Source organism: Brachyhypopomus gauderio, chromosome 10 (genome assembly GCF_052324685.1).
Source record: "Brachyhypopomus gauderio isolate BG-103 chromosome 10, BGAUD_0.2, whole genome shotgun sequence".
Taxonomy (NCBI): Eukaryota; Metazoa; Chordata; class Actinopteri; order Gymnotiformes; family Hypopomidae; genus Brachyhypopomus; species Brachyhypopomus gauderio.
The window spans coordinates 3441694-3468744 of NC_135220.1; the positions used below are offsets into that span (position 1 = coordinate 3441694).

Sequence of the window (27051 nt, forward strand, 5' to 3'; positions counted from 1 at the left end):
ACGCTTTGGTATAGAATAAGCAGAATCTGGTTGAACTACTCTCAGTTCTACCTGTACTGGGTTCCGAGATGTGTAGGGGAAGGCAGAATGACTGAAAACCCTACGCCTTCAGAAGGGAGTGTTCGCACCAGACCAATAATGGCGGAGTCATGGCCATCATACACGGTCACTCGATAACCAAGGGCGAGCTTAATCTTCTAGGCCTGCTTTTTCTTGCAGTTTTGTTTTGCACCATGAAATTATTTCACTGTTACACTATTTTTAAACCAAATCTATTTTATCATGCATTTACCAATAATATGTAGTTTTTTTTGTCAAAAATGAGAGTCATAGTTCATGTTAATTTGGACAAGAAATAAAAAAAACATAGTAAGAAAAATAAAGCAAGTGTTTACTATTTAGTGTGTTTAATTTTGTTTTATTTCTCAACATTGTCACAGTTTTACACTGATCAGACCGTAAGCACTTACAGACTGTCTATCAGAATGAGAGCATCCTCATCTCAGACACGCTCGGAAGGACAGCAGTGCTTTGGTGGGTCTACAGGAGAGACGGTGAACCTTCTCCACAGTCTGTTTTTAAAATGCACAGCATCACAGCTGCTTTGGAGCGAAGCAGAGATGAACCAAAACGAAACATCTTCATCACCCTTAGAGGAGATGACAACACACTCCCCCTTAGAAACGAGGATGGTACATTAGGAGGAATTACACTATGCACACTATGTACAAGTACATCTCCCCCCACCTGGTCATCTGACAGCTTTGATATTGATACACATGGTTATTTCAGCTACTTAGACAATTCAAAGGATTAGACATCTTATTTACACGATGCTGGGTCCTCATCAGATGGACCATTGTGCAATAATGGGAATCGTTGCTTGTGTCTTCCATCTCTCTCTCTCTCTTCTGCTTACTACAGACATGTAAAAAGAGACTGCATGCCTCACCAGTAAAACACAATGCAGTACAGGACAGCAACAACAGGTCAATATCGAGGGTACAAATAAAGGGTTAATAGAAACAAGTGTTCTAGGCGGAGGGTCCGTCAGCTCACAGTGAACACGATGCTCTGGGTGTTTGGTTGGGGTGTATTTCTGGGGTTTTGAACTCCATGACAAAAGAATAGTCAAAAATAAGTAGAACATATATATTTTTTCTCAATATTCCTTAAAGACATTTTTAAACATAAGAAAGACACAATATATGAATTATGTAAAAATATAGATATACTTCATATGTTGCCTAAAACAATATAATGGATGCTGCACAAGAGCTAGAGGCATCAGAAAGGAGGTGCAGCACATGACATCAGGGACAGAGGAACTCGAGGAGAACCTACGAAGGAACATCCTGACTGAAGGACCCTCAACGTCTCCCTGTTACGCCAGTCAGTGCTAAAGTGTGTGTGCCACCAGGTGATGCCTCACAGTGCCTCCTGATGGTACTATAAGCTAAGGGTCCCGTGTGCTTGAGCAGGACCCACCAAACACATCCATGACATCCTCCTACATACATACTCTTCAATGTACTTTATTATCTGGAAGGAAGAAAAAAAACATTTGCATAATTTGAACATTCACCTGAATATCTTGAAGGATTAACAGCTGCCGCCCTATAATCTATGATGATTGCACTTAATTGCCAAGGTAACACTGATTTCTACTGGGGGAGAATTAATCCAAGGATGAAATCACAGGACGAACACAAAACACTCTAGAGCACTCGACATGCCACCTATACTCCTGGACTATGGTGCCACCTGAACAAGCCACTGAAATAAATGTATTTGTAATTGTGGGGGAAAAAAATTGCTTCCTCTCAGCATGAAAGAATAGGATTCTTCACAAACTCATTACAAATATATTGCACATACGAAGGAAATTAAAATACTTCAGTCACTGGCCCTTCTCCTTCTTGAGCACAAGTCCACAGAATATGCACAGAACAACAGCTACTTAACCCTCCGGCAGCAGACCGCATCCTAAGAAGAACCAGAATCGAGAAGAAAGCTTAGTTGTTATTAGTAAAATACTAGTAGTTTCCCAGTCTTGAAAAATAATGTTTGTATAAGATGTAAAGAAAAAGATCTTCCAAGTGCTCAGTGACCTCGGGACCCATAATTGACTTTCTAGAATGTGCAATGTGTGCCACGTTTGCCACGTGTGCCACGTGTGCCCGCTGCTCTCAGCTCCGCCTCTAATGCCTGTGTGCTACTGCCAGCCACTGCACTTTCCCTCACCACACCGTTTACACACGCAAACCACCAGGGGAAGTGACTCAGCACCCTGTCCAGTGCGAGCGCCCTGTCCGGCGTGAGGTCTCCGAGCTCCGTTCAGCTAGGCGGGCCAAAGCAGGCCCAGCCCAGTCCACAGTCCAGGCCTCTGCTTCCCTCTGCTTGTGGTAATATCACAAAGGCATCAAAAATGTCCAAAATAGCTTTTTTTGTCCTTTGTTTGATATATCTGTATGGTACACCTGACCTTTACTGAACCTGTAACCATAATATTTGACTTATATTTGACATATTTAACCATAATATAAAAAACAACTTTGAATATACTTTTTTTTTTACATTATCATAGAACATCTTACAATGGATGCAATTACACTACTAAATACTACTACATAAATTACAGCATACACACAGAAGAGCATCTGACATCGTAAATATGCGATGATAATTGGCACATTTATATATGATTGCCAGGACAACAAATAAAGCTGTTATCCACAATAAATACAGTATTAGGACAACTAGTCTTGTGACTGACAACTGCGTTTTTCTGCTAGATCTATGCATCCATGTGGAGAAGAGTTCATGTTTAAGCTTCTGAGGAAGCATGAATAATTCTACAATGACCAACAGACACTCTGAAATAAAAATAAGTTCTTGAAGATACGTGTGGGAAGAGTGATAAAACAAAAAAAAACAACAACAAAGGAACAAGTCTTAAGAGACTTTTTACACTGAGCTATTGTGGAGAAAACATGGAGACATCGTGTACCAGCCTGTCTCTCGCAGCCTCTGGTCCTCTGGAGGGACACCAGGCAGTCCAGGGCTGGGCCTCCCCAGCAGGACATTGGCCACTGCCGGGTTGCCTTTGCAGGGTGCAGGGGAACGGAGGCGGAAGAACCACGACTCATAGTTCATAACCCTACAGCCCGTCGGCATCCCCCCTAAAAACTCCAGCTTGTGCGAAGTCCAGACCGAGGACGCAGCGCGTTTGAGCTGGACGTCTCCCGGCGAGGGCGATGGGGACGTGGAGTCCTGCCTGCTTCTCAATCCGCTCGAACTCGTGGCGTGTGGCAGCCGTCCACGGTGACTGTACGTATGCGATGCGTGTGAGGTTTGTTTGGCTCCGAGTGGCACCGGGGCCTCCGGTGGTGGGGGGCAGGTGTGGGTGAGCTCACACCACCGTGCTAATGCCACAGTGCGTGGATTTGGTGCCGACCGGCGCCGAGCTGACGGCCTGCTGCTCTCGATGGTGGCCGTGATGATGGAGGCGTGGCGAGAACCGAGAGTGGCGGCTACCATGCGAGCGGGAGTGGGGGTGCGGCTGAGGGGCGTGGCCTGAGTGCTGCCGGAAGAGGCGGGGCCCATGTGGGGTGTGTGCAGGCGGTTGGTAGTGGTGATGGTGGTGATAGGGTGGAGGGTTCTGGGGGAGGGGACAATGAGGTGCACGGTAGGCGTGGCCTTGAGCCTCCACCTGGGCCTGGGCTGTGTGGTGCAGGTTGGTGGGGTGGGGCTTGTGGGAGATAAGAGTGGGGTGATTCGGGTGATTTGAAGGTGGAGGATGAGGAGGAGGAGGAGGGGGGTAGCCTTGTGGCAAAGGCTTCCCTCGCTTGCTGCCGAAGAGCGATCCTAGCAGGGAGGGGGCGGGGCTGGGGGCGGGATGCTGGGTACAGGGTGGGTGTTCCCGGGCGGAGCCCACTCTCCGGCGCAAGTGAGGGGTGCTAATGATGGAGGCCTGTGAGCAGAAAGAGGCCAAGCAGAATCCCATGAGTCCATACACACCACTCTACCCACACACACACACACACCCACACACACACACCCCCACCCCCTCGGTGCTCAACTCTCATCAAATCTAATCCTGATCTGAAAAGGTTCTCACTAAAAAGTGCATTTTCATATTCATACACTTTATTCTTACTGAAGTTCAAAACTGGTGTAGAGGAAAAAAGTTAATAAATAATACGATATTGGAAATTACAGTTCAAACGCATGATAACAGATTTAGCCATGTATGTAAAAATTAAGGCATAGAAGAATCTATATATTTTAAATACATATAAACACAATCTGCATCAAGTGTTTTGTTATATATGTTTTTTGTAGAACATAAACACAGATAAAAGAACCTGAGCCATCTGAATGATGTAGACAGATGTGACACGGTGACATGTAGAACATTTAAAGGAGCATTCCACCCAAATACCACTATTCAATACCGGATTATCCACCTGAGACCCTGTACTGAGCACTGAGGTTCTTAAAGTCCAGACTAGAAATGTGCAGAGAACAGTGAGAACACAGAGGTTCTCCACAAGACGTTTCTTCTCGAGACGGTCCTTTATGAGTCTTTATGATGTCTCTGTTTGAGAGGGTTGTGTCTGGGTCATTTCTCAACAAGGATCTGGACCTTTTTAGGGAACTAAGCAGTTACATAACCTTCCAAAACAGAAAAACAGTTCATGAACACGTCTGCTGTTTGCGTCCTCGGCACACGTGGCTCATGACATTAGGAGTGTGACTGCAGAATGATGTGATGACATGTGGTATTAGCATGCAACGAAACCACAAGGGGAAACATGAAGCAAGATGAAGTTATTTCCTTTTTCACTTTTTGTGTGAACTTAAAAAGAGGGATGGAACATTAACAGGAATGAAAATCCCTCTGTGTTTGTCTGGTGGAAAACTCCTGTGCACTCCTGTGCTCCAGAAACACCTGATGGATTGTTGGCTAGATCAGTGTGACATGGTCCAATCTTGGCGGGGCCTTCAGTTTTTAATACAATACTGCAGTTTGGTGTTGTATTTTACACGGTGGTTCTTTGGGTTCTCCTGCACTGCGTGTGAATGAACAAATCCCTCTTGAGGTTAAAATAGGTCAATTATAGCTTCTAAAATATAAAGGGAATTGCTGGACCAAGACTGGGGACCTTGATTGGGAGTGTTAAAGACGGGAAAACTGTGTTGTGCACATTACTGGCGTATTGTTCTCTCTGCGATGTGATGCTGTGGTTGAGGTGGGGTTCCCCACCGCATTTCACCTTACAGAACACGTTCTGTAACCACAAATGCTTCCAGGGCTTCATCTGGATCCAAAACTACATCACACATTCTGGTCCTACTGTGCTCCTTTCTACAACCCCATCACGCCAGGTCAGTTGTCCTTTACTGTTGGGTTATTTCACCCCTACCTGGAAAGTATCAGGAATCCTGGCCAACATTCCTGCAACCCACGGTCACGGTGAGATATCGGATATGAAATAATAGATTTTGGGTAGAATTCTCCTTTAAAGGTAAAATACATAAAACAATAATGAAACACATTGGAGCCCAAGGCTGGGGGAGAAGTCTTGCATGCATCTCGTTAGGACGACGATGGCGGGTTTTCCACATGCAGGGGCACCAATGGCAAAAAACTCAGTCCACATGTTCACATTCATCTGAGGAGCAGCGTTGAGTCCCGCAGGCGTTCAGCATCGTTACTGCAGGGTTGGCAGACTGCATCTCCACCACTTGCCTCAACCTTTTCAACCTTTGCATAAACTAACAAATGAAGATCGGAATGTGTGCCGATACCCCAGACGTTCCCAAACATGTCGGCTAATGTAAAAAGGTCGTGAAAGACGATGGAATGAAGAATGACCTGAAAAAATGTGTGCTTATGAAATCCACATCCTTCTGGATTAGATTCAGGGTGCGTGTTGGTCCAGTGTGAGCGGAACGCCGTGGGGCTGAGGCCGTTTCTCAGCAGGTCACTACAGATGTGATCCCTGTGCTTCTCCCGAGGGACAACCGGCACTGTAGCCGGTGAAACAGCCTCACTCCGTGATGAAGTGTGAACCGCAGCCGCAGGAAACCGGGCTCAAGACACGGTGGGATGGGACAAAGAAGCGGAACGGTTGTGGACGGTTAGTGCAGCGCATGCGCCAGACCGGGTGACCATCGCCATGGCGCCAGCTCACCCACCAGCCGGGAAGCAGCAGGCATGCATGCGTGTGAGCAGGCAGGCGGGTTAGGCATCAATAATCGAGTTCATGTGGAAACCAAAAACAGAAGAATGTAAGGGATGAACTCGCCGGAAACTATGAAGCGTAAGAAAGTGTAAGAACATAAACAGTAAACGTTCGGGGTTGGTTGTTTTTGTTTGTTTGAGCTTTGGTTTTTAAAGTGCATGTCAACATAGAGTCAGTGACTAGACGTCTGCTGGGTCCTACTTACTTCCATATTGCTGTCTAGTGATCCTGCACTGGTGCGACGCCCGCGCTTGCCTGCCCGAGACATGCAATACCACAGATTAGACATGGCCGTCACACCTTATGGTGGAGGGGGGAGGAGCTAGTGGTGGTACACATCCCTTGGCTCTAGGGGGCGCCAAAGGGACACGTGAGCACACAGCAAGCCTACTTGAGTGTCTTTATAGGGTGAACAGGGATGGAAGTTGAGGGAGTGGAGGGCAGTGGAGCTGTATAGCAGGCATTACTAAGGAGTGCAATACTCTAGAACCAGAATAATCTTTGAAATAAAGATTTAAGTAAGTGGTCTGTGATTAGACACAGACCCAGACGATTTCTGATGTAGTTCTTATGATAATGGAATGATTTGCACTTTGGTTTTTGTTTACTACTGATTGAATCCTGTATTCCATGGTAAAAAAAAATGTGCATTAGTTCAAAGAGAAATGACTCGGGGTCAGAGAAATCTCTGTGTCTCAGAATAAAAATATTTGGATTTCTGACTGCATTTGGGAGTAAGAGCGTGCAGAGCTGCTGTGTGTGTGGTCGTCCTGTGCTAAACACATTCTTCTACTGCCTGAGAATGAACCACACAAGCTCCAACGATACATGGCACACACTCAGAAAACATGGCAGCCAATGGACACATGACTGAGAGCCAGAAGCACGTCTGCGCACACACACTGGGCTGGAGCAAAACTGCATGAGCAGGGGCTAACTACCCATAAATCCAGGGGCGAGAGGAGGCGGGGCTAGGGATGAAACAGTACTCCATACACATGACTGATTACAATTCATGCCACACACTGCAGTAGCAGCTTCAAGTGAAGGACCTCATCTGTGATGTCGGATAACCAGGACTGAGTGGCGGATGAGGAAGGAACAGTTCGGGACACAACACCTTGTTAAACTAGAATGTTAGTATTTCTTGGGGGGAGGGGGGGTGTAAATCGATGGAAAATAAGAATACAAATGGATTTTGTTTCACTATGAATCTGATTCATTTTATGGATTTCATTCCATCATTTCTGATGGCCAACTGACAGCAAAAATTGAACCAGGATCAAAAATATTCTAGCACTTGGAGATATCTTTTTGGAGATGCCTTTTTTTTTATCTTGGCTTTATGCTGAAATGTAAAGTATTATTGGTCAAAACACATTTAAAAAACATTAAATATATTTATGAAATGTATAGTCATTTGAAATAAAAAGCAACACAGACATGCGTATGTTAGATTTAACATAACACATCTGCATACAGCAAAGTCCTGAATCACTTCAAGTGCTTTTGATCAGATCAACATTATAGTCAGTTGGTTACTGCGTCATTGATGCATGAGACTGATGATTCACCAGTTAAGCTTTTAACTATGAAACACCATAATAAAATAAAGTTTAGGATACAACAAAATATGGAATGTTATGGGAACAACAGGAGAATCAAAATGGAGTCAGTTACATTTTCATTTTAGTCTATGTGAATCTAGCATGGAACCAGTCAAACTATTAAGAAGAGATGTTTGACTAATTACACACAAATCAAACATTAAGCCTGATTTAGACAGATATGTATTCATATATGATATCATGTCTCTCTCTACATGTCCAAAGTATACATATCAATTTGGTTTATCCCTGGTACAGACATATTTTTCCATATCCAAATAATATTTTAGTACTTAATCGTGTTTACTGATCTCGTTAGAACATTTAAGCAAAGACAAAACCATACTCTGGGAACCTATGTACTATACAACACATGCTGTTAACCATTATGGTATTTGGGTACATAATTCATGTTAATCCATTTTATTGCACTAAACAGAGGGATAATAAGACTACAATAATCCAAGGCATTATAGCACATATGAATATAAATATCTATACATGCCAAATAATCTCTTTAATTCCTCTATACACCCTTAATGGAAGCCCAATAATACACACCACACAATGTATAAACTTTTAATGAAGACCATCTGATCACCGTGGCACAAATGTACATATGAAGACATTGCAGACGTCCTGTTGTACAGGCTGTTGGCACCACACCAAACACTCACCGGCTTCAGACAGGTCCCGCAGAGAGCTACTGAGCGCGCTCCGCTTTAGCCCCTCCCCCATGGCGTAGGAATCGTCCAGACTGGCGCGGCTCATGGTCCCGTTGCCCGCCTCTTTCTTCAGGCCCGACATGCTCTGGGACATGCTGGGTCTTACTACACCTTTCTGCTTCTCCAGCTCGGCTACACACACACAAACAAGTACACGAGGGCAAGGTACAGTGTAGTTAGACGTAACCATTTTTTCCACAAGCAAAGACAGAATGATAGATTACAGCCACCAGGGGGTGCTAAAGTACAGCAGACGCCAAACTTCAGCTGTCTTGACTGCGTGGAGTATAGTGGTACGGTCAAAATGCAGAAAACCGAACGGCAATACGAGGTGTACCAGCGATCGTAAATGCACACCAGGGATCTGACTGCAGCCATAAAAAGGTTGAACTCACGCTACATCCAGTGCTTGGGCTGAGCCGTCTTTATTTCTACCATTTCAAGCTGCACTGACTTGATATTGTTTATGTTATCCTGGCGAGAGCGAGAAGCCTACAGCTCTGCACCAGTGGGGCACCCGTGTCTGTCCGTAGAGCGGCCGGCCCACCAGCGCTCGACATGGACACACTGTGGTCACGTGCTGAATAATGTGGTCCACATGTGACCTTGGACTTGCGTTTACATGACCTATGAGTGTGTGTGTGTGTGTGTGTGTGTGTGTGTGTGTGTGTGTGTGTGTGTGTGTGTGTGTGCATCTCTGTGTGTGAGCGTCTGTATGCGTGTGTGTGTGTGTGTGTGTTATAGATCAGTTTTTCTGTAAAGCTCCTTTTAGCTCTGGTGTGAGAAGGCCTATCCTAATAACACGTATCTGAACAGAGCTGAGTACAATTCCAAGATCATAGAAAAAGCTGTAGCCCAGCAATGATGCTCATATCTGCATAGGAATCACATATTTGAAAAGTTCCAAGCTGGATTTAGGCCCCACCACAATACTGACACAGCCCTAGTTAAAGTAACAAATTATCGCCTCCTTGCCTCAGAACAAGGCTATGTATCTCTGGTAGTGCTTCTTGATCTTTGTCCAGCTTTCGACACAATAGATCACAGGATCTTGCTAGAACAGTTAGAACGCTGGGTTGGAATCTCAGGCACAGCCCTTTCATGGTTTTACTCTTACTTAAATAATCAATTTATAGAGCTCAATAATATTCTGTCCAAATGTACAAAAGTGAAATATGGGGTCCCACAAGGCTCCATCTTAGGACCACTATTATTTACATTATATATGCTACCATTGGGCATAGTTATAAGCAAACATGGTGTCAATTTTCACTGCTATGCAGATGACACTCAACATTATACATCAGCCAAACCTGATGACAAACACAGTTTAGGAAAAATTGAGGCCTGCGTAAAATGCTAATGTTAAATGCTGGATGTCTCTATACTTCCTCCAACTAAATGAGCACAAAACAGAAGTTCTCCTTCTGGGCCCAAAGGCCGCAAGACAGAAAATACCATATCTAATGCTTAATCTCGCAGACTACCCCATTACATCTGGCACAGTAGCCAAGAATCTCAGTGTCATACTCGACTCTGACCTATCATTTGATAAATACATAGATAATACTACTAGAATAGCTTTTCTACATCTCCGCAACATTGCCAAGTTAAGAAATGCATCATCACAGCATGATGCAGAAAAATTGGTGCATGCCTTTGTTAGCTCCAGATTAGACTACTGTAACTCATTACTGTCAGGATGCTCATATAGGAATCTAAATAAACTTCAAATCGTTCAAAATGCCGCAGCCAGAGTTCTGACTAGATCTAGAAAATTCGTTCATATCAGACCAGTCCCATCAGCCCTGCATTGGCTCCCAGTTAAATTCCATATTGATTTAAAATTCTTCTACTGACTTATAAAGCACTGCATGGGCTTGCTCCTGAATACCTCCAGGAACTTATTTCCTATTATGAACCCCCACGTCCACTAAGATCACAGGGTGCTGGCCTCTTATTAGTTCCAACAATTAATAAGGTAACAGCAGGGGTCGCCCAGCTTTGGAACAATCTTCCAGAATGCGTCCGGGACTCTGACACAGTCTCAATCTTTAAGTCTAGGTTGAAGGTGCCTACAGGCCTATCCTAATAACAGGTATCTGAACAGAGCTGAGTAATGGTGAGTAAAGAAGGTGCCTACACTCGATCCGGTACTTTTCCATTTCCTGAACCTCAGCGATCGACTCCCGAAGATCATCTGTGAACTTCTTCCGGTCTTGGGGGTTGGGAGCGTTGAAGTTGATCAGGACCTTGGTGTCGGTCCCTGGGACGGCGGACGTGAGCCGTATTCCGTTGGGGTAATCTAATGGCATGAGAACACAGCAGGATGACTGGCTACAAGAGACCATCACACTGGAGTGACTGTCCACGTCAACTGTTTGAGGCCAGACTGCCTGAAACACACCTCAGAGATAAAGAGAAAAAAACTAACATGGGCTAAAAACACAATTATTGCATGAAGTGGGCCAGGAATTACACAAAATGTGAAAAGGCTAGACACAAAAAAAGAGTTACTGTTACATTATTAGTGTTACAGCCACTCCTACATTCCACTATTACATTCAGTGCAATTTACTGCACTATACATGTGTTCCCTGTCACAAGTGTGTGGTGGTGCCTTGCCATGGTTATAAAGCATTATAAAGCATTCTATTGTATCATAAAGGCTTCCATGACTTACACTGGTTCTCAAAGAACATAACTTGCATTCCATACAGGGAGAAGGACTGTCTGAGGCTGTAGGTTACGGAGTTCTTCTTCTTCTGGAAAATTTTGGTTACCTGCAAAGCCACAGAAGGCCAGGAGAGCGTGAACAGATCAGGTCTCTGGATCTCTCCAAACACATGCACCAATGACGTGCACCCGCAGGATAATCTACCGTCCAAGGCTTAGGCTCCACAATAGCGTCGTGTGCGTGTGTGTGTGTTTGTGTGTGTGTGTGTGTGTGTGTGACAGAGAGAGCTCTCACCACCAGGAGGTCATTGAAGAGGAAGATCTCACGCTGATGCAGACCCAACTTCTGCAGTTTGTTAGGGTCTGGCACTTCAAACAGACGACAATAACACACCAGCCTGCGATGGGGTAGAGACAGCACCTACATTTCACACACACACACACACACACACACACACACACACACACACACACACACACACACACACACACACACGCACACGCACACGCACACGCACACGCACACACAAGATATATTATACACCCGAAGCTTCTACGTACTGACTGCTTGTATTTAATCTCCTCCGGTGAACTCCAACACCAGAGAGATGCTACACAATCATTTATAGATTTACAGTTCTTACCCTAATCTGCGTGACTCAACCAATATGAATAAGGAACTCTACCAAAACATCTGCAGGAAGCCCGAATGGCCCGGCAGGCATTCACGCCTTCAGCAGGCGCTAACCAAGAGCTGCGGAAGCAAACAGGCTCGTGACCTTCCGGCCTGCTGCGTGCACCGTCAGCTTCCTGTGTGCACGGCAGGCAGTGCATCACCACCATGGAGTGAACTGTTACTGACCGAGCCGCAGAGCTACACGCTCAGCTGACCATTCTGCCGTAGAGCTTTGTGCACACAGGATCGATGTGTATTTTGGAATTAGCAATCGTGTGATGTTTGGGCTAAGCTCATAGCTGCTTTGCCCAATATGCTAACATCCCTGTCCCAGGTCGTGACATTCCTCGGTACTGGTAAGAAGCTGTGCTTATGTGTTATGTGGAAGACATTAGAGAGAAAACTTACACATCCCAAGCCATGATGAAGAGAGCCAATCTGCAAAACAAGAAACCAGTGATGTTTCTTCTATTGCTGCTTTACAGACGCAGATGTTCTGCACATGTTTATTACATCTGTGGTAAAGGGTGATGTGCGACATCACACGTCTGAAACAAACACTGCAGTACAACATCTGAACGTGAAGCTGTGACTCAATCGTCCTGCATTTACAAAAGGTGAACAATCAGGACATTGGAAGAACGGGATTATTTTGGATCACTGATGCTCAAAATACATCCTCATCATCTTTAATCACTTTGTTTGCTTACAGATCAGTTAAAACTGGCCACAGGAAGCATAATAACTGTGACTTTAAAGCAAGCCGTAGTCTTAATAATGTTAATAATTAATAAGCCCTTAGGTTAGTGCTCCTGATGAGCATGAGTGGTGCCCTGGTCACGTCCACGAGAGACGGCAGAGAGAAGGAGTGTAGGAGACAAGCACCAGTCAGGCTCACAGAGTGAGTGACATCTCCCTGTAAAGACGTCAAAAAGGCAGAAGTCCTCTGGTGCCCAGGGTAGAAAAATGAGAAACATGGAGGAGGAAAGGCGGCAAAAAGCAGGTAATATAATGGTAATATGTGGTGAATTAACACTATACCATTGGCGAAGCGTCAGGGACTTCAACGCCTTCTCTGAAGGTTAATTGATATTAAAAAGGATGCTTTATCTATTATATGTAATATATGTTAATAACGCTTCACCAATAATTTGTATTTTTCCTATATATCGGCTTTCAAATCCACGTTTCGTACTTGTGCTTGAAAAAAACCTCAGCGGTGAAATAAAAAAATCAACCAATCAGAATATTTCACACCGTTGTTTCTAGGTAAAAGAGAGAAAGGCCCTTTTACATTGAGAGCTTTTATTATAGATTGGCAGTTTTATCAACCAATCATATTATCGAATTAGAATCGTGGGGGCGTGCTCCAATGGTCTCTCTTTTTTATTTGAAACAAATCCAAAATGTTGCCAATCTGTAGCTGTTGTGTTTTTCTTTGAAACCAGCTCGCTTGACTCACAACTAACACTCAATCGTCATTGTGGCTTTTTCCCCTCTGTATGATCTTAGTGAAAACCGCCACTGTCATCATACTGCCCAATCCTAGTAGGTGCTATGATTAGCTTAGCTTAAAATAAATATATACTAAAACACACATATGCTCCTCTGTTCATTGCGGATGCACTTTTGAAATAATAATGTTGCAGTAGGCAAATTGCCCTGATTTGCACTGGTGGTAGTTGTTGTTTTTAATTTATTTTTTTTATTTATTATTCATATTTAAAAGTTGTTCTCTGCACTACGTTATGTAAAATAGTTAAAAAATATTTTTTGTGCAACACCTTTATATTTATTGCTTGTTATATGGTAATAAATTTAAGGCATTTGCTTTTTATTTGTTTCTTTAATAGTGACACAATCAACCCGATGATTGATGATACAGGGGGCACCAACCAAAATCTCGCCTAGGGCACCACATTGGTCAGGGCCGGCTCTGACGACCACACAGCTGCCCTCGCACTAATCATGACTACACAGCTGCCCTCGCACTAATCATGACTACACAGCCGCCCTCGCACTAATCAAGACCACACAGCCGCCCTCGCACTAATCACGACCACACAGCCGCCCTCGCACTAATCACGACCACACAGCCACCCTCGCACTAATCACGACCACACAGCCGCCCTCGCACTAATCACGACCACACAGCCGCCCTCGCACTAATCACGACCACACAGCCGCCCTCTCACTAATCACGACCACACAGCCGCCCTGGCACTAATCACAGCCGCCCTCACACTAATCACGACCACCCGACTGCCCTTGCACTAATCAAGACCACACGACCGCCCGCTCACTTATCACGGCTGTCCTCGCACTAATCATCACATGGTTGCCCTCACACTAACCACGACCGCCCTCTCACTAGTGAAGGCTGCAACTCACATTAGTCAAGGCCCCCTTCGCACTAGTTAAAGCCATCCAATTAGAGACAACCCTCTCACTAATCACGAGTGTCCCCTTAATAATCACCTCACCTCCACTCCCAGGAACACATACCTCAACTGTTATACAATAAGTTCATTATGAGTAGCTTATCTCAGAACAGCTTAGTCACAGTATTTTTGCCTCGGATAAGGGTAAATGTTCCAAACACAAAGACCTAAGAAGTGCCCCTTCAGTGGGTTCGGATGTGGCTTGCGGGATTACAGAATTAAAGCAAAACAGTGGGAGATGCAGCTCGACTGTTTATAGCACAGTAGCACTTACTGGCTTCTTCCCAACGATGAGTTTCTCCACCTTCTGAACCTGAGACACATGGTCCTCATTGGTCTTCAGTTCCTTCTGCCGAATGCGCTCATATATGCCAATCAGCATCTCACGAGGAATGTCCTCACCATCATCAACGCCTAAGTGACACACACACAAAACATGGCAAACCTGAATCCACACCTTACACACGGATTACAGCAAGGACGACCATTTCCAATTCACAGGCCAGTTATTCAGAATTGAACCCAAGTGCATATTCCTAATAAAGTAACCTAGCCTTAATAAAATAATCTAAATTAAAATATTCTCTGATCATCTATGATTGATCAGATACTTTGATCAGCTTGAACTAAAAGGCCCTTTAGTAACATCAAGCTTTTGTGGCCGTTGTGTCGCTCACCTCGAAGGTTCTTCACAAAGTCCTCCAGCTTCATCTTACGCTCAGGTTTCACATTAGGGCTGTACATGTCTGTGTTGAGCAGGATGATGGCAAAAGCCAGGATGAAGATGGTGTCCGGGTTTCGGAACTGCCGTACCACGCCCGGGTTGCAGATGCAGTAGCGTTGACTGAGAAAGACAGAGCAGCTTCAGAACAGCTTCAGAACAGATTTAGAGCAGCTTCAGAGCAGATTTAGAGCAGATTTAGAGCAGCTTCAGAACAGATTTAGAGCAGCTTCAGAGCAGCTTCAGAACAGCTTCAGAACAGCTTCAGAGCATATTTAGAGCAGCTTCAGAGCAGATTTAGAGCAGCTTCAGAGCAGCTTCAGAACAGCTTCAGAGCAGATTTAGAGCAGCTTCAGAACAGCTTCAGAGCAGCTTCAGAACAGATTTAGAGCAGCTTCTGAACAGCTTCAGAGCAGATTTAGAGCAGCTTCAGAGCAGATTTAGAGCAGCTTCTGAACAGCTTCAGAGCAGATTTAGAGCAGATTTAGAGCAGCTTCAGAGCAGATTTAGAGCAGCTTCAGAGCAGATTTAGAGCAGCTTCAGAGCAGATTTAGAGCAGCTTCAGAACAGCTTCAGAGCAGATTTAGAGCAGCTTCAGAACAGATTTAAAGCAGATTTAGAGCAGATTTAGAGCAGCTTCAGAACAGATTTAGAGCAGCTTCAGAGCAGATTTAGAGCAGCTTCTGAACTTCAGTACTTCTAGACATTGTTGTATCAGTGATCCCAGTTATATCAGCACAGTGATCTCTAAATATCAGCACAGTGATCTCTCAGTTATATCAGCACAGTGATCTCTCAGTTATATCAGCACAGTGATCTCTCAGTTATATCAGCACAGTGATCTCTCAGTTATATCAGCACAGTGATCTCTCAGTTATATCAGCACAGTGATCTCTCAGTTATATCAACACAGTGATCTCTCAGTTATATCAGCACAGTGATCCCTGTTATATCAGCACAGTGATCCCTGTTATATCAGCACAGTGATCCCTGTTATATCAGCACAGTGATCCCGGTTATATCAGCACAGTGATCCCTGTTATATCAGCACAGTGATCCCTGTTATATCAGCACAGTGATCTCTCAGTTATATCAACACAGTGATCTCTCAGTTATATCAGCACAGTGATCCCGGTTATATCAGCACAGTGATCCCTGTTATATCAGCACAGTGATCTCTCAGTTAGATTAGGGAGGTTGGTGTTGTTCAGTACAGCTACAGTCTTACAGTTCGCAGGTCACACAAGTGCCTTTGCAGCTTATCCATTATACTCCCTGCTGTTTTAATAGTTCTAGCTAGCTGTTACACTTTCACTGTTTACATTTAAATCCAAAACCAACCAAACCACACAATAACACTGAAAACAAGGCACTGGATTAGGGACCTAGGCCTCTCAATGTCCTGAACGATCACCACCTGTTGGCTGGCTGTTGTACTCAGTGTACACTCCTGCAATCAACTGATGTTCATAAATATTTAATATGTAATTAAAGGCAGTGTACTGCAATATGATGATATCAATGAACAAATCATATATTGTGCAGCCCTAATACTGATGATTAAGACTCTCATGGGAATAACTGTGCCTGCTCCTTAGTAGTCGAGCCGTGAAGCATGTGTGAGTGAGTGAAGTGAGTCGCCCCACACCTGAAAGCCTCAATCAGGCGTTCGACCTTCTGGGCCTCTCCCTGGACACGGATGTGAGCCTGGAACTTTCTGAGAGCTTCATCCAGCTCCATCCCTGAGAAATCCATCTCATCCACCACACAGCTAGAACAGTTCCATAAAACACAACACAGATCAGTTTCAGTATTAGTCGTGGTGATGCATGTTTATGAGGAACAGAATCAATCAGGAACAGTCAGCATGAAGGATCTGGTTTGCCTCAGGCTTTATCAGCCAGATTATCTTGCAGGTACTTGTCACTACTGAGGCAGGTAGTCTGTAATGAGTGTGTGTGTGTGTGTGTGTGTGTGTGTGTGTGTGTGTGTGTGTGTGTGTGTGTGTGTGTGTGTGTGTGTGTGTGTGTGTGTGATCTATGTAGCGTGGAAAGTGTGAGAACAGCTGTCAGCTGAGGAGATGAATTCATTTCCTGAAAAAGTTGGACCTAATTAGTCATACACGGTTTGACTGGATAAAGAGACTGTCTGCACAGACAAGCATGAATCCTCAGGGAACACAAAGTGGACCACTTTCACAGACAGTGTCCTAACAGTTCTGAAATCTGAAAGTACAGAACATTAAAGAGGCAACCACAGATAGCTGAGAAGGGACTTAACATTTTAAAGGTAAAACACTACCGTACTTTAAATAGCCAGTATATGTATTTGTGCATTCAGCTCTGATAGATATAACATACATTCCCCAAGGTTAAAGAAACACTTACTCTAAAACATCCCTGTTGAACTGCTTCTGCCGGTTGCCTAGGAACTCGCCAATCATCTGGCGGCTCAGCCCCTTCCTCTGAAGCAGGAAGTGGGCCACGCCCACAGGTGTGTCCGGAACAAATCCTCTCTCAGTCAGGTACTGAACACCTTTCTCTGGCTTTCTGAAAACGAATCAACAGATTTTCTGTGGACTTCGTGCCACCCATCCACACACAAACCACGATGTTTTCCCCGTGTAACACGAGAAACACTCCAAGGGAAGCGGGAAGTGTAAGAAGGTTAAAGCCCTCGAAACAAAAACTAAATGAGGAAAAAATAAACCATTTGGTGTGTTATGCTCTAAAAAGCCCCTCACCTAGGGCAGACCTAGGTGTGAAAAATAATTAGGAACATATGGTGGTGTTGTGTGGAAGAGCATTCCCCTAAGTCTGAGCTGCAGAGGAGGGAGGAGTGAATACCTTCCCACAGAAATACACTCCGTAACTGCAGATTCACTCACATTCATTAAGAAAACACCAATAGTCACAATTACAAAATACCGCTTACGTTACAAAACAGAAAAGGAAAAAAATTTGCATATCCATTAATTATGATCAATTATAGTTGCTCGCTTTCTGTTTTAGCTCCATTATGCAATTAAACCAAAATTAGATCATTTCAACATTTTTATACTGTGATACATTGCAATACTTATACAAAATGAGCTTTTCCACACACATTTTATATAATTCCTTTCCGTCTCTGAAGGAAACCGGACTTTCACACAGAATCCAGCGAGACATGACCTGTACACTAAAGTCCTGCGTATGGGCAGTACATTCTCCTAACTGCATGTGTATTCAGAGAGCAAAGCAATTCAAAATGCTTTTAGACAACTTTCCTCACCCTAAAGGGAGAGGTCGTCTGATGTTTGCAGTTCATAAACACTTTAGTTCCCCTTCGCTGAGATCAAAGTGTGTTTCCTTATTTTACTGTTCATCTAGCATCTAGTGGTTTAATTTGTTTGATGTCAATCACCATAAAGCTCATGCTGTTAGAGAATCAATCCTGCTGTTTTAAAACAAACACGTCTGACATGCATGGAAGTTTTTTTCGTATTCTAGTGAAGTTAAGCCAAGGTTGTGACAAGGCAGGTCTTTCTGCATGTTTTCTGTCTTCTCGGTATTCGACAGAGACAGACAGAGCCTGCATTCATAGCGCCTGGAAAGCCTGCAGACTGTGAGTAAGGTAGGTTTGTGGAGCCCCTGCAAGCTTTTGACAGATGTGCCTCTGTGACATCTGTGAATCTATCACATCTGTGCACATGGAATAAGGGCTTTGTGTTATTTTTCTGATTGCAACAAGCAATCAGCATTTTTCCCGCCATAAATCCACAGTATGATTACAGAGAATCCAGACGTCACCCCAGGCCTTCTACCACCAGGGACTTATTAAGACTGGCATTTGGCTGAATAGCTACATTATCTGGGCTGTGTCATGGTACATAAAGAATAATTCTCATGTATTTGCAGTTGAAAGAAAGACACTCATATGGTTTCCAAAATATAACCCGAGGACACCCATTAAATAAAGTTGAAACAATAAGACCATTTCAAAAGAAATGTGGTTAGTTCCCAGTCTCAAAGCAAGACTCACTATTAAAGCATATAGAAAAGAGTTTGGCTCACTGTTATCAATTTAGTCACTCCAACATATTTAAAGAGAATCACCTAACTGAGTAATTAAATAACTATCAAACCATCAGACTGTCAAAGAGGTGAACTTCACATCTACACACACACTATGCGCGCGAGGCCGCTAGGTGTCCGGGAGCGGGGGACGTACTTGTTGAAGAGGTTGAGGCCGATGCGATAGTAGCGTTTGCGGATGACGTCGTTGCTGAAGGCGGGCGAGTCCCAGCTGTTGCGCGTCTCCTTGTGGTACGTCTGTTTGCTGAGCGTCTGCTCCCTCACGCTGTCCCGCGACGACGACTCCGAGCTGCAGTTGATGGTGTCGGTGGAGTTTGAAGTGCTGTTGATGCTGTCGTTGTCGCCGTCCGAGAAGTCAGACTCCGACTTGCTCTGTCGATTCCCGTTGATGGCCAGGTGGCTCTCCAGCTGCCGGTGCCTGATTGGCTCCTCGTCCCGGGAGAGGGAGGGGCCTCGGCGGGGCAGGCCACGAGCTATGTGCTTGGGACTGGGCTGAGCACCGGCCACGCTTCGCTCAAAGAGGTTCTGCTGCTTCAGTGAGTCGATCTCGGAGCGGTCGCTGTCGCTGGGCGGCTCGACGGTCAGCAGAGGGAGGTGTTCCACGTGCAGACGTGGCTCTCGCGCCTCCAGCGACGGCGTGCTCCGGCAGCTGGTGTCCGTGTCTGCTTTGTCATCCTTGGGCATCCAGTACTCCTGGGAAGACACGACGGACTGGGCCTGCTGGTCTGAATCGGTGCTGGACGGCGGGTCGGCCGAGTGAGCCAGTCGCATCGGGAGCGACAGGTCTTCCTCGTCGATGAAGAGCGTCACATCGCTGTAAGAAGCCATCATGTTGTCCAACTTACGCTGGATAGCACCGTGAGCCGGGTCGGCCTCGTACGCAAGCTCGGCCCGGATGTCCTGGACCTGTGCGGACCGGTCCCCCTCCTCCTCGTGCAGACTGCGACAGTTCAGGGCATCGTCAATCGACTCCGCCAGTGACTTCACCTGCCTAGAGAAGGCGTCCTCGAGCTCCGTAATGGTGTCACTGAGGTCACCAGGGGTCGTGGAGGGCGGGAGTGAGCACGTGGGGTTCACGTCCTCGTGTTGGGGCTGCGCCACAGTGACCACCGGGCTCCTGTCCTCACTGAGAGACATCTGTCTGCCCTCCAAGAACGAGCTGTGGGCCTTCTCAGGCCCATCGAAGGAACACTGCATCCTCATGTTGGACAGAACAATGCGCCTCGACATGCGGTTCTCCGACATGGAACTCCTGAGACGCTCAAAGTTCTTGTTCATCTGGTACTGGCGGAACGCAGTCTGAATTGTGCGAGCAGCGTGTCTGCTGATGAATCGCCCGCCATATTTCCTCTCTAGCATCTCCACCTGGGAGGCCCAAGAAAGAAAGTTAACAAGGTGGCTACGTATGAAAATGTAGCCTCCCCCCCCCCCACCCCTCCACCCACCTTCCCAATAGTCCTACCTGCTTGTCCTGGAGATCCGTGGAGAGCTCATAGCTCTCGGAGAGTGATCGCGAGCGTTTGATGGCTTCCTCCTCAGCCTGCTTGCGGAGAATGGACTGGGAGTGCTGGAGTTTGGGCCGGCGTGGCCGCTGGGGTCCGGGCAGGGCGGCTGGACCGTACCCCGCACCCTCGGGGCTGAGGGAGGAGCTGGGGCTCAGGGGGCCGTAGCCTGGGCCCCGGTCCAGGGAAGGAGTGGGCTCACTGCTCTGAACCTCCCCTTCCACGCTGCGAAAGACAGACCCACACCGTTATTCAGCTGTAATGTGGAACAGTACCCAAACCACCACAAAGAGCCCTAGCAGAACACAGCAGGGGGGTCTGTAAACTACGACCGTTCAAAGAGAACGATATTACAAATGCGGAAACTAGGGTCGGTTTCAATGTACCACATGTGGTTCAGAAAATTAACGGATATTCTGGACTTGGGAGAAACTACGTTTTCCATGTAACAAACAAATGATTTGAAACAATATGGAAACTGCAGTTTTCCCACCTGGAAAAGGGCCAAGAATGAACCTGTGTGACATGTAAAGTATAATGTATGACGTGTGACATGTAAAGACATGTAAAGTATAATGTATGACGTGTGACATGTAAAGACATGTAAAGTATAATGTATGACGTGTGACATGTAAAGACATGTAAATTATAATGTATGTTTACAGTTTAGTAACTGTACTTTTCCTCATGTTTGCACCCAGCCAAACTCTAGTTGTGTAGTTTAACATTGGCAATGGAAATAAACATTTTAAAAGGCTCTATTGGCAGTCTACACCAGAAACTGTATAATACTGCAACATATTCAAACACACTGCATTAAAAAACACACTGCATTCAAACACAGGTCTCTGAAGTGCAGCACTTATTCGAACAAGAAATTGCCATTTGGACCCTAAGTGCAGAGAGAATGAGGCGGGCCTGGCAGGTAGCACTGCCTTCAGAGACCCGATCAGACAGAGAACACCAAATCCGTCAGATAACCACAGAAAGCACCAAATTCACAAAGGTTTTGCATTCAAGAAACAGAATTCTGAAATGAAATATGCAAAGTTAAGATGAAGTCAGAGGTGACGTAACCAGTATGTCTAGCAGGTAGGCAGTGGGCGGACAGTGCGGTAGTTTAATAAACACTCAACACCCCCATGTTTATGACAGCAACGTAACGCTTTACTCACTCACTCTTACTCGCCACAAGCTTTCGTCCAAAGAAGGGACTCCTGTTTCCAAAAAACTCACAACTCTTCCTCCAAATATTGTTAGCCATGAAGAAAAAAAGAAAGAAAGAAAGAAAAAAACCATACAAACAAACAAAAAGTTCAAAGTGCAGTGCAGACAAAGTCTGCCATGATAAAACCGGACCAGGACCCAATCGTTTACCAGCACTACCACGTGAACATTGTTTCTGCTTGGAAAAAAGTTTCTCAGAGGTTAAAATCTAGAAGCGCATGTGCTGTAACGGCAGAGACGTCCAGGTGAGGAGGCGGGTGGAGGTGAGGTCCTAGTGCCCCCCGGCCCCGCCTGCAGGAACACCGACACTGGGGCAGGCTTGTGCAGCAGCTGCACTCGTGGCTGTGTAAACCAGGAACTTTCACTTTGAACAGGAGACGACTCGCTCACAGTGCAGACCGGGCCCTCCTCCCGCCCTAGCATGCCCCAGCGTCCTCGTGCCCCCCGTGTTTGTGCCACCACAAGCACGCCAGTGACATAGTCAAGCTTCATGCTTCAGTGCTCAAATCCATTTGGGAATTGAGTGTAGCTTCTAAAATAGTCTGCATTAAGGAATACAGTATGGCTAATGCAGTGATGTACAGAGAATGCAGGATGTTGCATAAAGCTACTGGCACGAGACACGGGAGAAACCTGAGACGGCAAAGGACATGGGTGGTGATGTTTACACACGCACCTAAAACCAACTGACACACACTCATCCTAGTGCAGCGGATGGTGAGAGTCTAGTAGTGATCTGATGTTATGCTCATGATGAGAGTCTAGTAGTGATCTGATGTTATGCTCATGATGAGAGTCTAGTAGTGATCTGATGTTATGCTCATGATGAGAGTCTTGTGGTGATCTGATGTTATGCTCATGATGAGAGTCTACTAGTGATCTGATGTTATGCTCATTCACCAAGCCACAACCGTATGGATGGGCTGGCTCTGCTATACAGGACCACACAGGCCCACTGTGCTGCACAGGACCACACAGGCCCACTCCGGCACGGGCTTGTGGCTGTAGCATTGTGGGCTCCTGGTGAAGCAGAGAAGTTCACACGTCTTGCATAATGGCTCCTGGGATGAGTCTCCACCACCATCTGTCATGGCACGTGGTTCTCTCTCCATCTCTTTCTCTCTCTCTCTCTCTCCCTCGCATTCTCCCAGGTGGAATCTCCACCTTTGCAGCTCCACAGTGATTGGTAAAGGCCACATATGACGGATATAATGCATATATATAAAAGGAGAGAGAGAGAGAGAGAGAGAGAGAGAGAGAGAAAGAGGAAGAGGGAAAGAGAGAGAGAGAGAGAGAGAGGGGGAGGGAGAGATCTAGTGTCAGTACTGGACTGGAGAATATTGTGAGCATGCTCAATTCAAAAAGTGCTACATAAATAAAACCTGACTTGACGTGGTTTGACTGGGAATGTGGGTTGGTAAGTGTTATATAGGACACAAACCCATAGATGTAAGTGAGGCTCAGTTTTGTTCTGAGCACAAGCACACAAGTCCTGGTTATTGCTGCTATAGTATGACAATGTAAAGAGTGACAGGAACATGGACAATACTAAACCCGTTTTCTAATCATCATCGGGTACATCATGTAAAGCTCTACACCAAAACACACCTCACAACAACAAATGTGATGCACTGGCAAACCGCCCCAACACGAGTATTTGTACACTGATCCATTGACGATATGTCTCGGTGGATAGCATACATTTGACAGTACGTGTGGACATGTATGCCCATCGACATCTGAGCATCCTGCGGGGATGGTACGAACCAAACCGAGAGAAACGAAGGGTCCGATTCCACAGAGGCCCGTGTGGCACGGATCTCCAGACAGAGGACGCAGGACTCACAAGGAGACGGAGAGATTTCACATTACAGCGACGACACAAGTCTCCGCCAGGCCGTCTGCGGAACAATCCATCTTTTGATCTGCGCTTTCTACTCCAACGGCTGCGTGTTCAAAGCCAAGGAATGGTTACGCAGCTGGAAGACGCACGGCAATGTCAGCATTCAGTGTCATAAATCCATGTTCTTCATATTCTGCCAATTGCTGGTTGTTCGCTGAGGTTCCGGTACAGGCAAGCGCGCGGCTATAACAACACGTATCATACGGTACGGTAAAAAGACTCAAATATCTGAAATCTCACACACACTCGATGACACAGTGACCCCTGAAGGTTGTGGAAGACGGAGAGCTGTGACAGCTGGGCACCACCAGTGACCTCACCACCCTACGCAGTGACCTCACCACCCAAATACCATCAAAGCTACTTCTCAGTCAGCCGCCTGATTTTTGCAACTGCATCTGACACTTTGCTTCCATTATTTATGTCCCTGTGGCACTTTCACACCCCACACATGCCACCAGTGCGGTGGGTCTGGTTCCCGTGACTGAGGAGCTCGGGGGAAACAGCTTGTCTCAATAGTAATGAACGATGTCATTATTTTATGTATTTGATGTGGTGTTCGCACTGTGTGTGTGTGTGTGTGTGTGTGTGTGTGTGTGTGTGTGTGTGTATGTGTGTGCGTGTGTGTTATAACCAAGATGACAGAAAATAAGTGTAATGAATTATGTTGAAGACCAGACATTCTGAGAAGTGACTGGAGTGTGTGTGTATGTGTGTGTGTGAGAGAGTATGAGTGCGTGAGAGAGGTAACAAAGCATGCAGAGTGCACTAGAGCTTCTCCCCAAGGCTGTCTCACCTTTGCACCAGCGCAAGGTCATAAAAGAACATTCTGTAAAGAGCAGCTGTTGGTGTGCACGTGACGGACAGGACAGTGTCTCGCAGGACTCTGTCCCGCAGGACTCCTCTGCCACCACTCCTATCAACGAAGGCAACTCCAAACTCTCCACATGAGACGTGACTTCTCATTTATTTAAACTTGCAACAGCTGCAAAGTTTTAATGTATAGCTGAGTTTGCGTTTCAAAATCCTGCTTCTTTATGAAATGGCATAAATTATGAGTGACTGTGGTGAATGCAGGGCGAGCACTTACTATACGAAGCATTGAAATGGAAGGGGTTCTTTTTTCCCCACATATCTCCCTAAGCACGTGTTAGAATTCTTTCCGCATCCACCAGCTTAACCACAAAGACCATAAATACAGCATATAGCAGGTTTTATCCACTAATGCCGGGGTTCCTTGGTTATGGGAGAGACATTACTAAACCAGGCAGCAAGCTTAGAGCTTACACACCATCACCAACAGTGTGAATTACAAAAAATCCCATAAGAGACCAACGATGGCAAAAAGGGGATAAATGTGGATTCATGTCGGGTCGCCACCAATGATGGGCGGGCCTGGTAATCCTTAACTACTCACGCTTCTGCTCAGAGTCCCAGCAACTCTACAAAGAATGATTAACATGAGAGGAATGCTCCAGAACCATATGGTAGCGGTGACTCTTAGAAGGGGTGTGGGGTGCTTCTCCTCCCCAGTGGGAGTGAGTCGCACGGTGGAGGTGCCAAGATGGTAGAGGACGCAGAGACCCTGCAGCTGCCCGTGATTTACAGCGGAGGGCAGGACGGGATGCGTTTAGCCGGACGCCCCTGTAAACGCTCCCTCGGACTCCGTTTAACCGTCCCCAGAGCTCCAGCCGGGCCTCCTAACAGACGCTGCCTGAGGTTAATGTGTTCCATCATGACTCGGGGAAAAATTCCAGCATTCCCAGTCCGGATAGATGGGTTAGCGGAGGAAGGGGAGCAGGAAAGTGTCCGCGGAAGTTCTGGGAATCCAACCTGTTAATGAAGAGCAGACCTGAGGTGTGTGTGTGTGTGTGTGTGTGTCTGTGTGTGTGTGCCTGCGTCTCCAGTGCTTCACACACCACTACGAGCTCATACCTGTCTGTGCCATCACTCCTTCCACATGTCACCCTTTCACCCAAACCAAAACGGAGCTCTCACTCCTGGGCCTCTAACCATAAACGCCAACAGCATGTCGCGGTTGTCCAGGAAAAGCCAGGAGCAGCATGGTGTAATGGAGCCGGCCAGAAACGTGGAGGAACTGGCAGACAAACCAGTGACAGCCATTATGCAACTAACGGCGGCCCCATCAAGGACGTGACGCTTCCGGCGAGTGGCGGGAAGAGCCGCTGATCTTTGCGCTCGACCCCGCGTTAGAGTCAGTGAGGGCACGGCGGGTGTGAGGGGACGGGGAATGTTCGCCTGAACCCGAGGAAGCAGGGTACACCCCCCCCCCCCCCCCCCCCACCCACCCCCCGGTGCTGCCTCTCTCTAAGCCGTTTCCTGATCTGGCCTGCCAGCGCTGAAATGCGACACTGTTGTATCCAGTATGTCACAGCAGACTAAAAAAAAAATAGCTTCAGTCTAGAGGACAGTCAGTAATGCCTTTGGTTACGCGGCCTGGAGGGTTTATAGTATACTTATATATACTGTGTGGTTGCACCCATTTGATATAGACAGAAGCATTAAAAACATAAAAACATTCAGAAAGTGCTCAAGAACAACACAGAAGTTCTACTGAACATCTCAGCTTGGCTGAGCTGAGATAAGTGAAGTTTTTCAGAGGATGGTGAATGTAATGACTGTATGAACGTATGTGCTTTTAAACAAGCCAGGCATGAATCTCAACACAACAGCCTAGTTGTACAGAGTGGTCCTTTAGACACCGTCATAAATAAACCACACACTTCTCTTCTAACAGATGTCAGACTGGTGTCAGTCACGCGTAACATGCAGTCAGCCTCATCACGGAACATCACTCTGATAAACAGTCACACAAGCTTCTTAATAATGGACCAATACACAGCGTACAGACAGTATATGGAGCCCCAGGCCTTGTCTAGGACATGCGCCGAATTAGAAATGAATGAAATTCCTTCAGAGGAACCCTGGGCTAGGGACAGACCTGAGAGTGAAATCACTACATTCATTAGGACCAGAATACTGAAGAGGACTGTCTGAATTTATCTAAACAAATGAAAGGGCTTTTCAACATGTGAACATGTTCAAACAAATCCATCTGTTGTGGATACAGAAGGCCATTTCAGATGCATCAGTGGGTACTGAGTGAACCGTCCGCAGGAAAAACACAAGCACCTCACTTACACACACACACACACAAAACCACCTCCACTTACACACACACAAGCACCTCCACTTACACACACACAAGCACCTCCACTTACACAC

At 46.0% G+C, this 27051-nt stretch overlaps 1 protein-coding gene across 7 annotated transcripts in view; it reads right to left on the reverse strand.

Annotated features, from left to right (window-relative positions):
* Nucleotides 1-390: 390 nt before the first annotated feature.
* iqsec1a (IQ motif and Sec7 domain ArfGEF 1a) overlaps nucleotides 391-27051 on the reverse strand; it is an 89269-nt gene continuing 62608 nt past the window's right edge. For 5 of the 7 annotated variants that reach the window (XM_077018771.1, XM_077018772.1, XM_077018776.1 and 2 more), the window contains 13 exons: nucleotides 20636-20900; nucleotides 19310-20538; nucleotides 17485-17646; nucleotides 16746-16868; nucleotides 15054-15220; nucleotides 14651-14790; nucleotides 12344-12373; nucleotides 11555-11680; nucleotides 11267-11366; nucleotides 10727-10888; nucleotides 8536-8715; nucleotides 6457-6506; nucleotides 391-3973 (listed from right to left, as the gene is read on the reverse strand). In XM_077018771.1, the coding sequence (XP_076874886.1) occupies nucleotides 3413-3973; nucleotides 6457-6506; nucleotides 8536-8715; nucleotides 10727-10888; nucleotides 11267-11366; nucleotides 11555-11680; nucleotides 12344-12373; nucleotides 14651-14790; nucleotides 15054-15220; nucleotides 16746-16868; nucleotides 17485-17646; nucleotides 19310-20538; nucleotides 20636-20900 (3295 nt within the window). In that variant the 3' untranslated portion in view covers nucleotides 391-3412. Of the gene's footprint in view, nucleotides 3974-6456; nucleotides 6507-8535; nucleotides 8716-10726; nucleotides 10889-11266; nucleotides 11367-11554; nucleotides 11681-12343; nucleotides 12374-14650; nucleotides 14791-15053; nucleotides 15221-16745; nucleotides 16869-17484; nucleotides 17647-19309; nucleotides 20539-20635; nucleotides 20901-21850; nucleotides 22234-27051 lie in introns of those variants that run through there. The other 2 variants (XM_077018774.1, XM_077018778.1) reach the window with 2 other exon arrangements.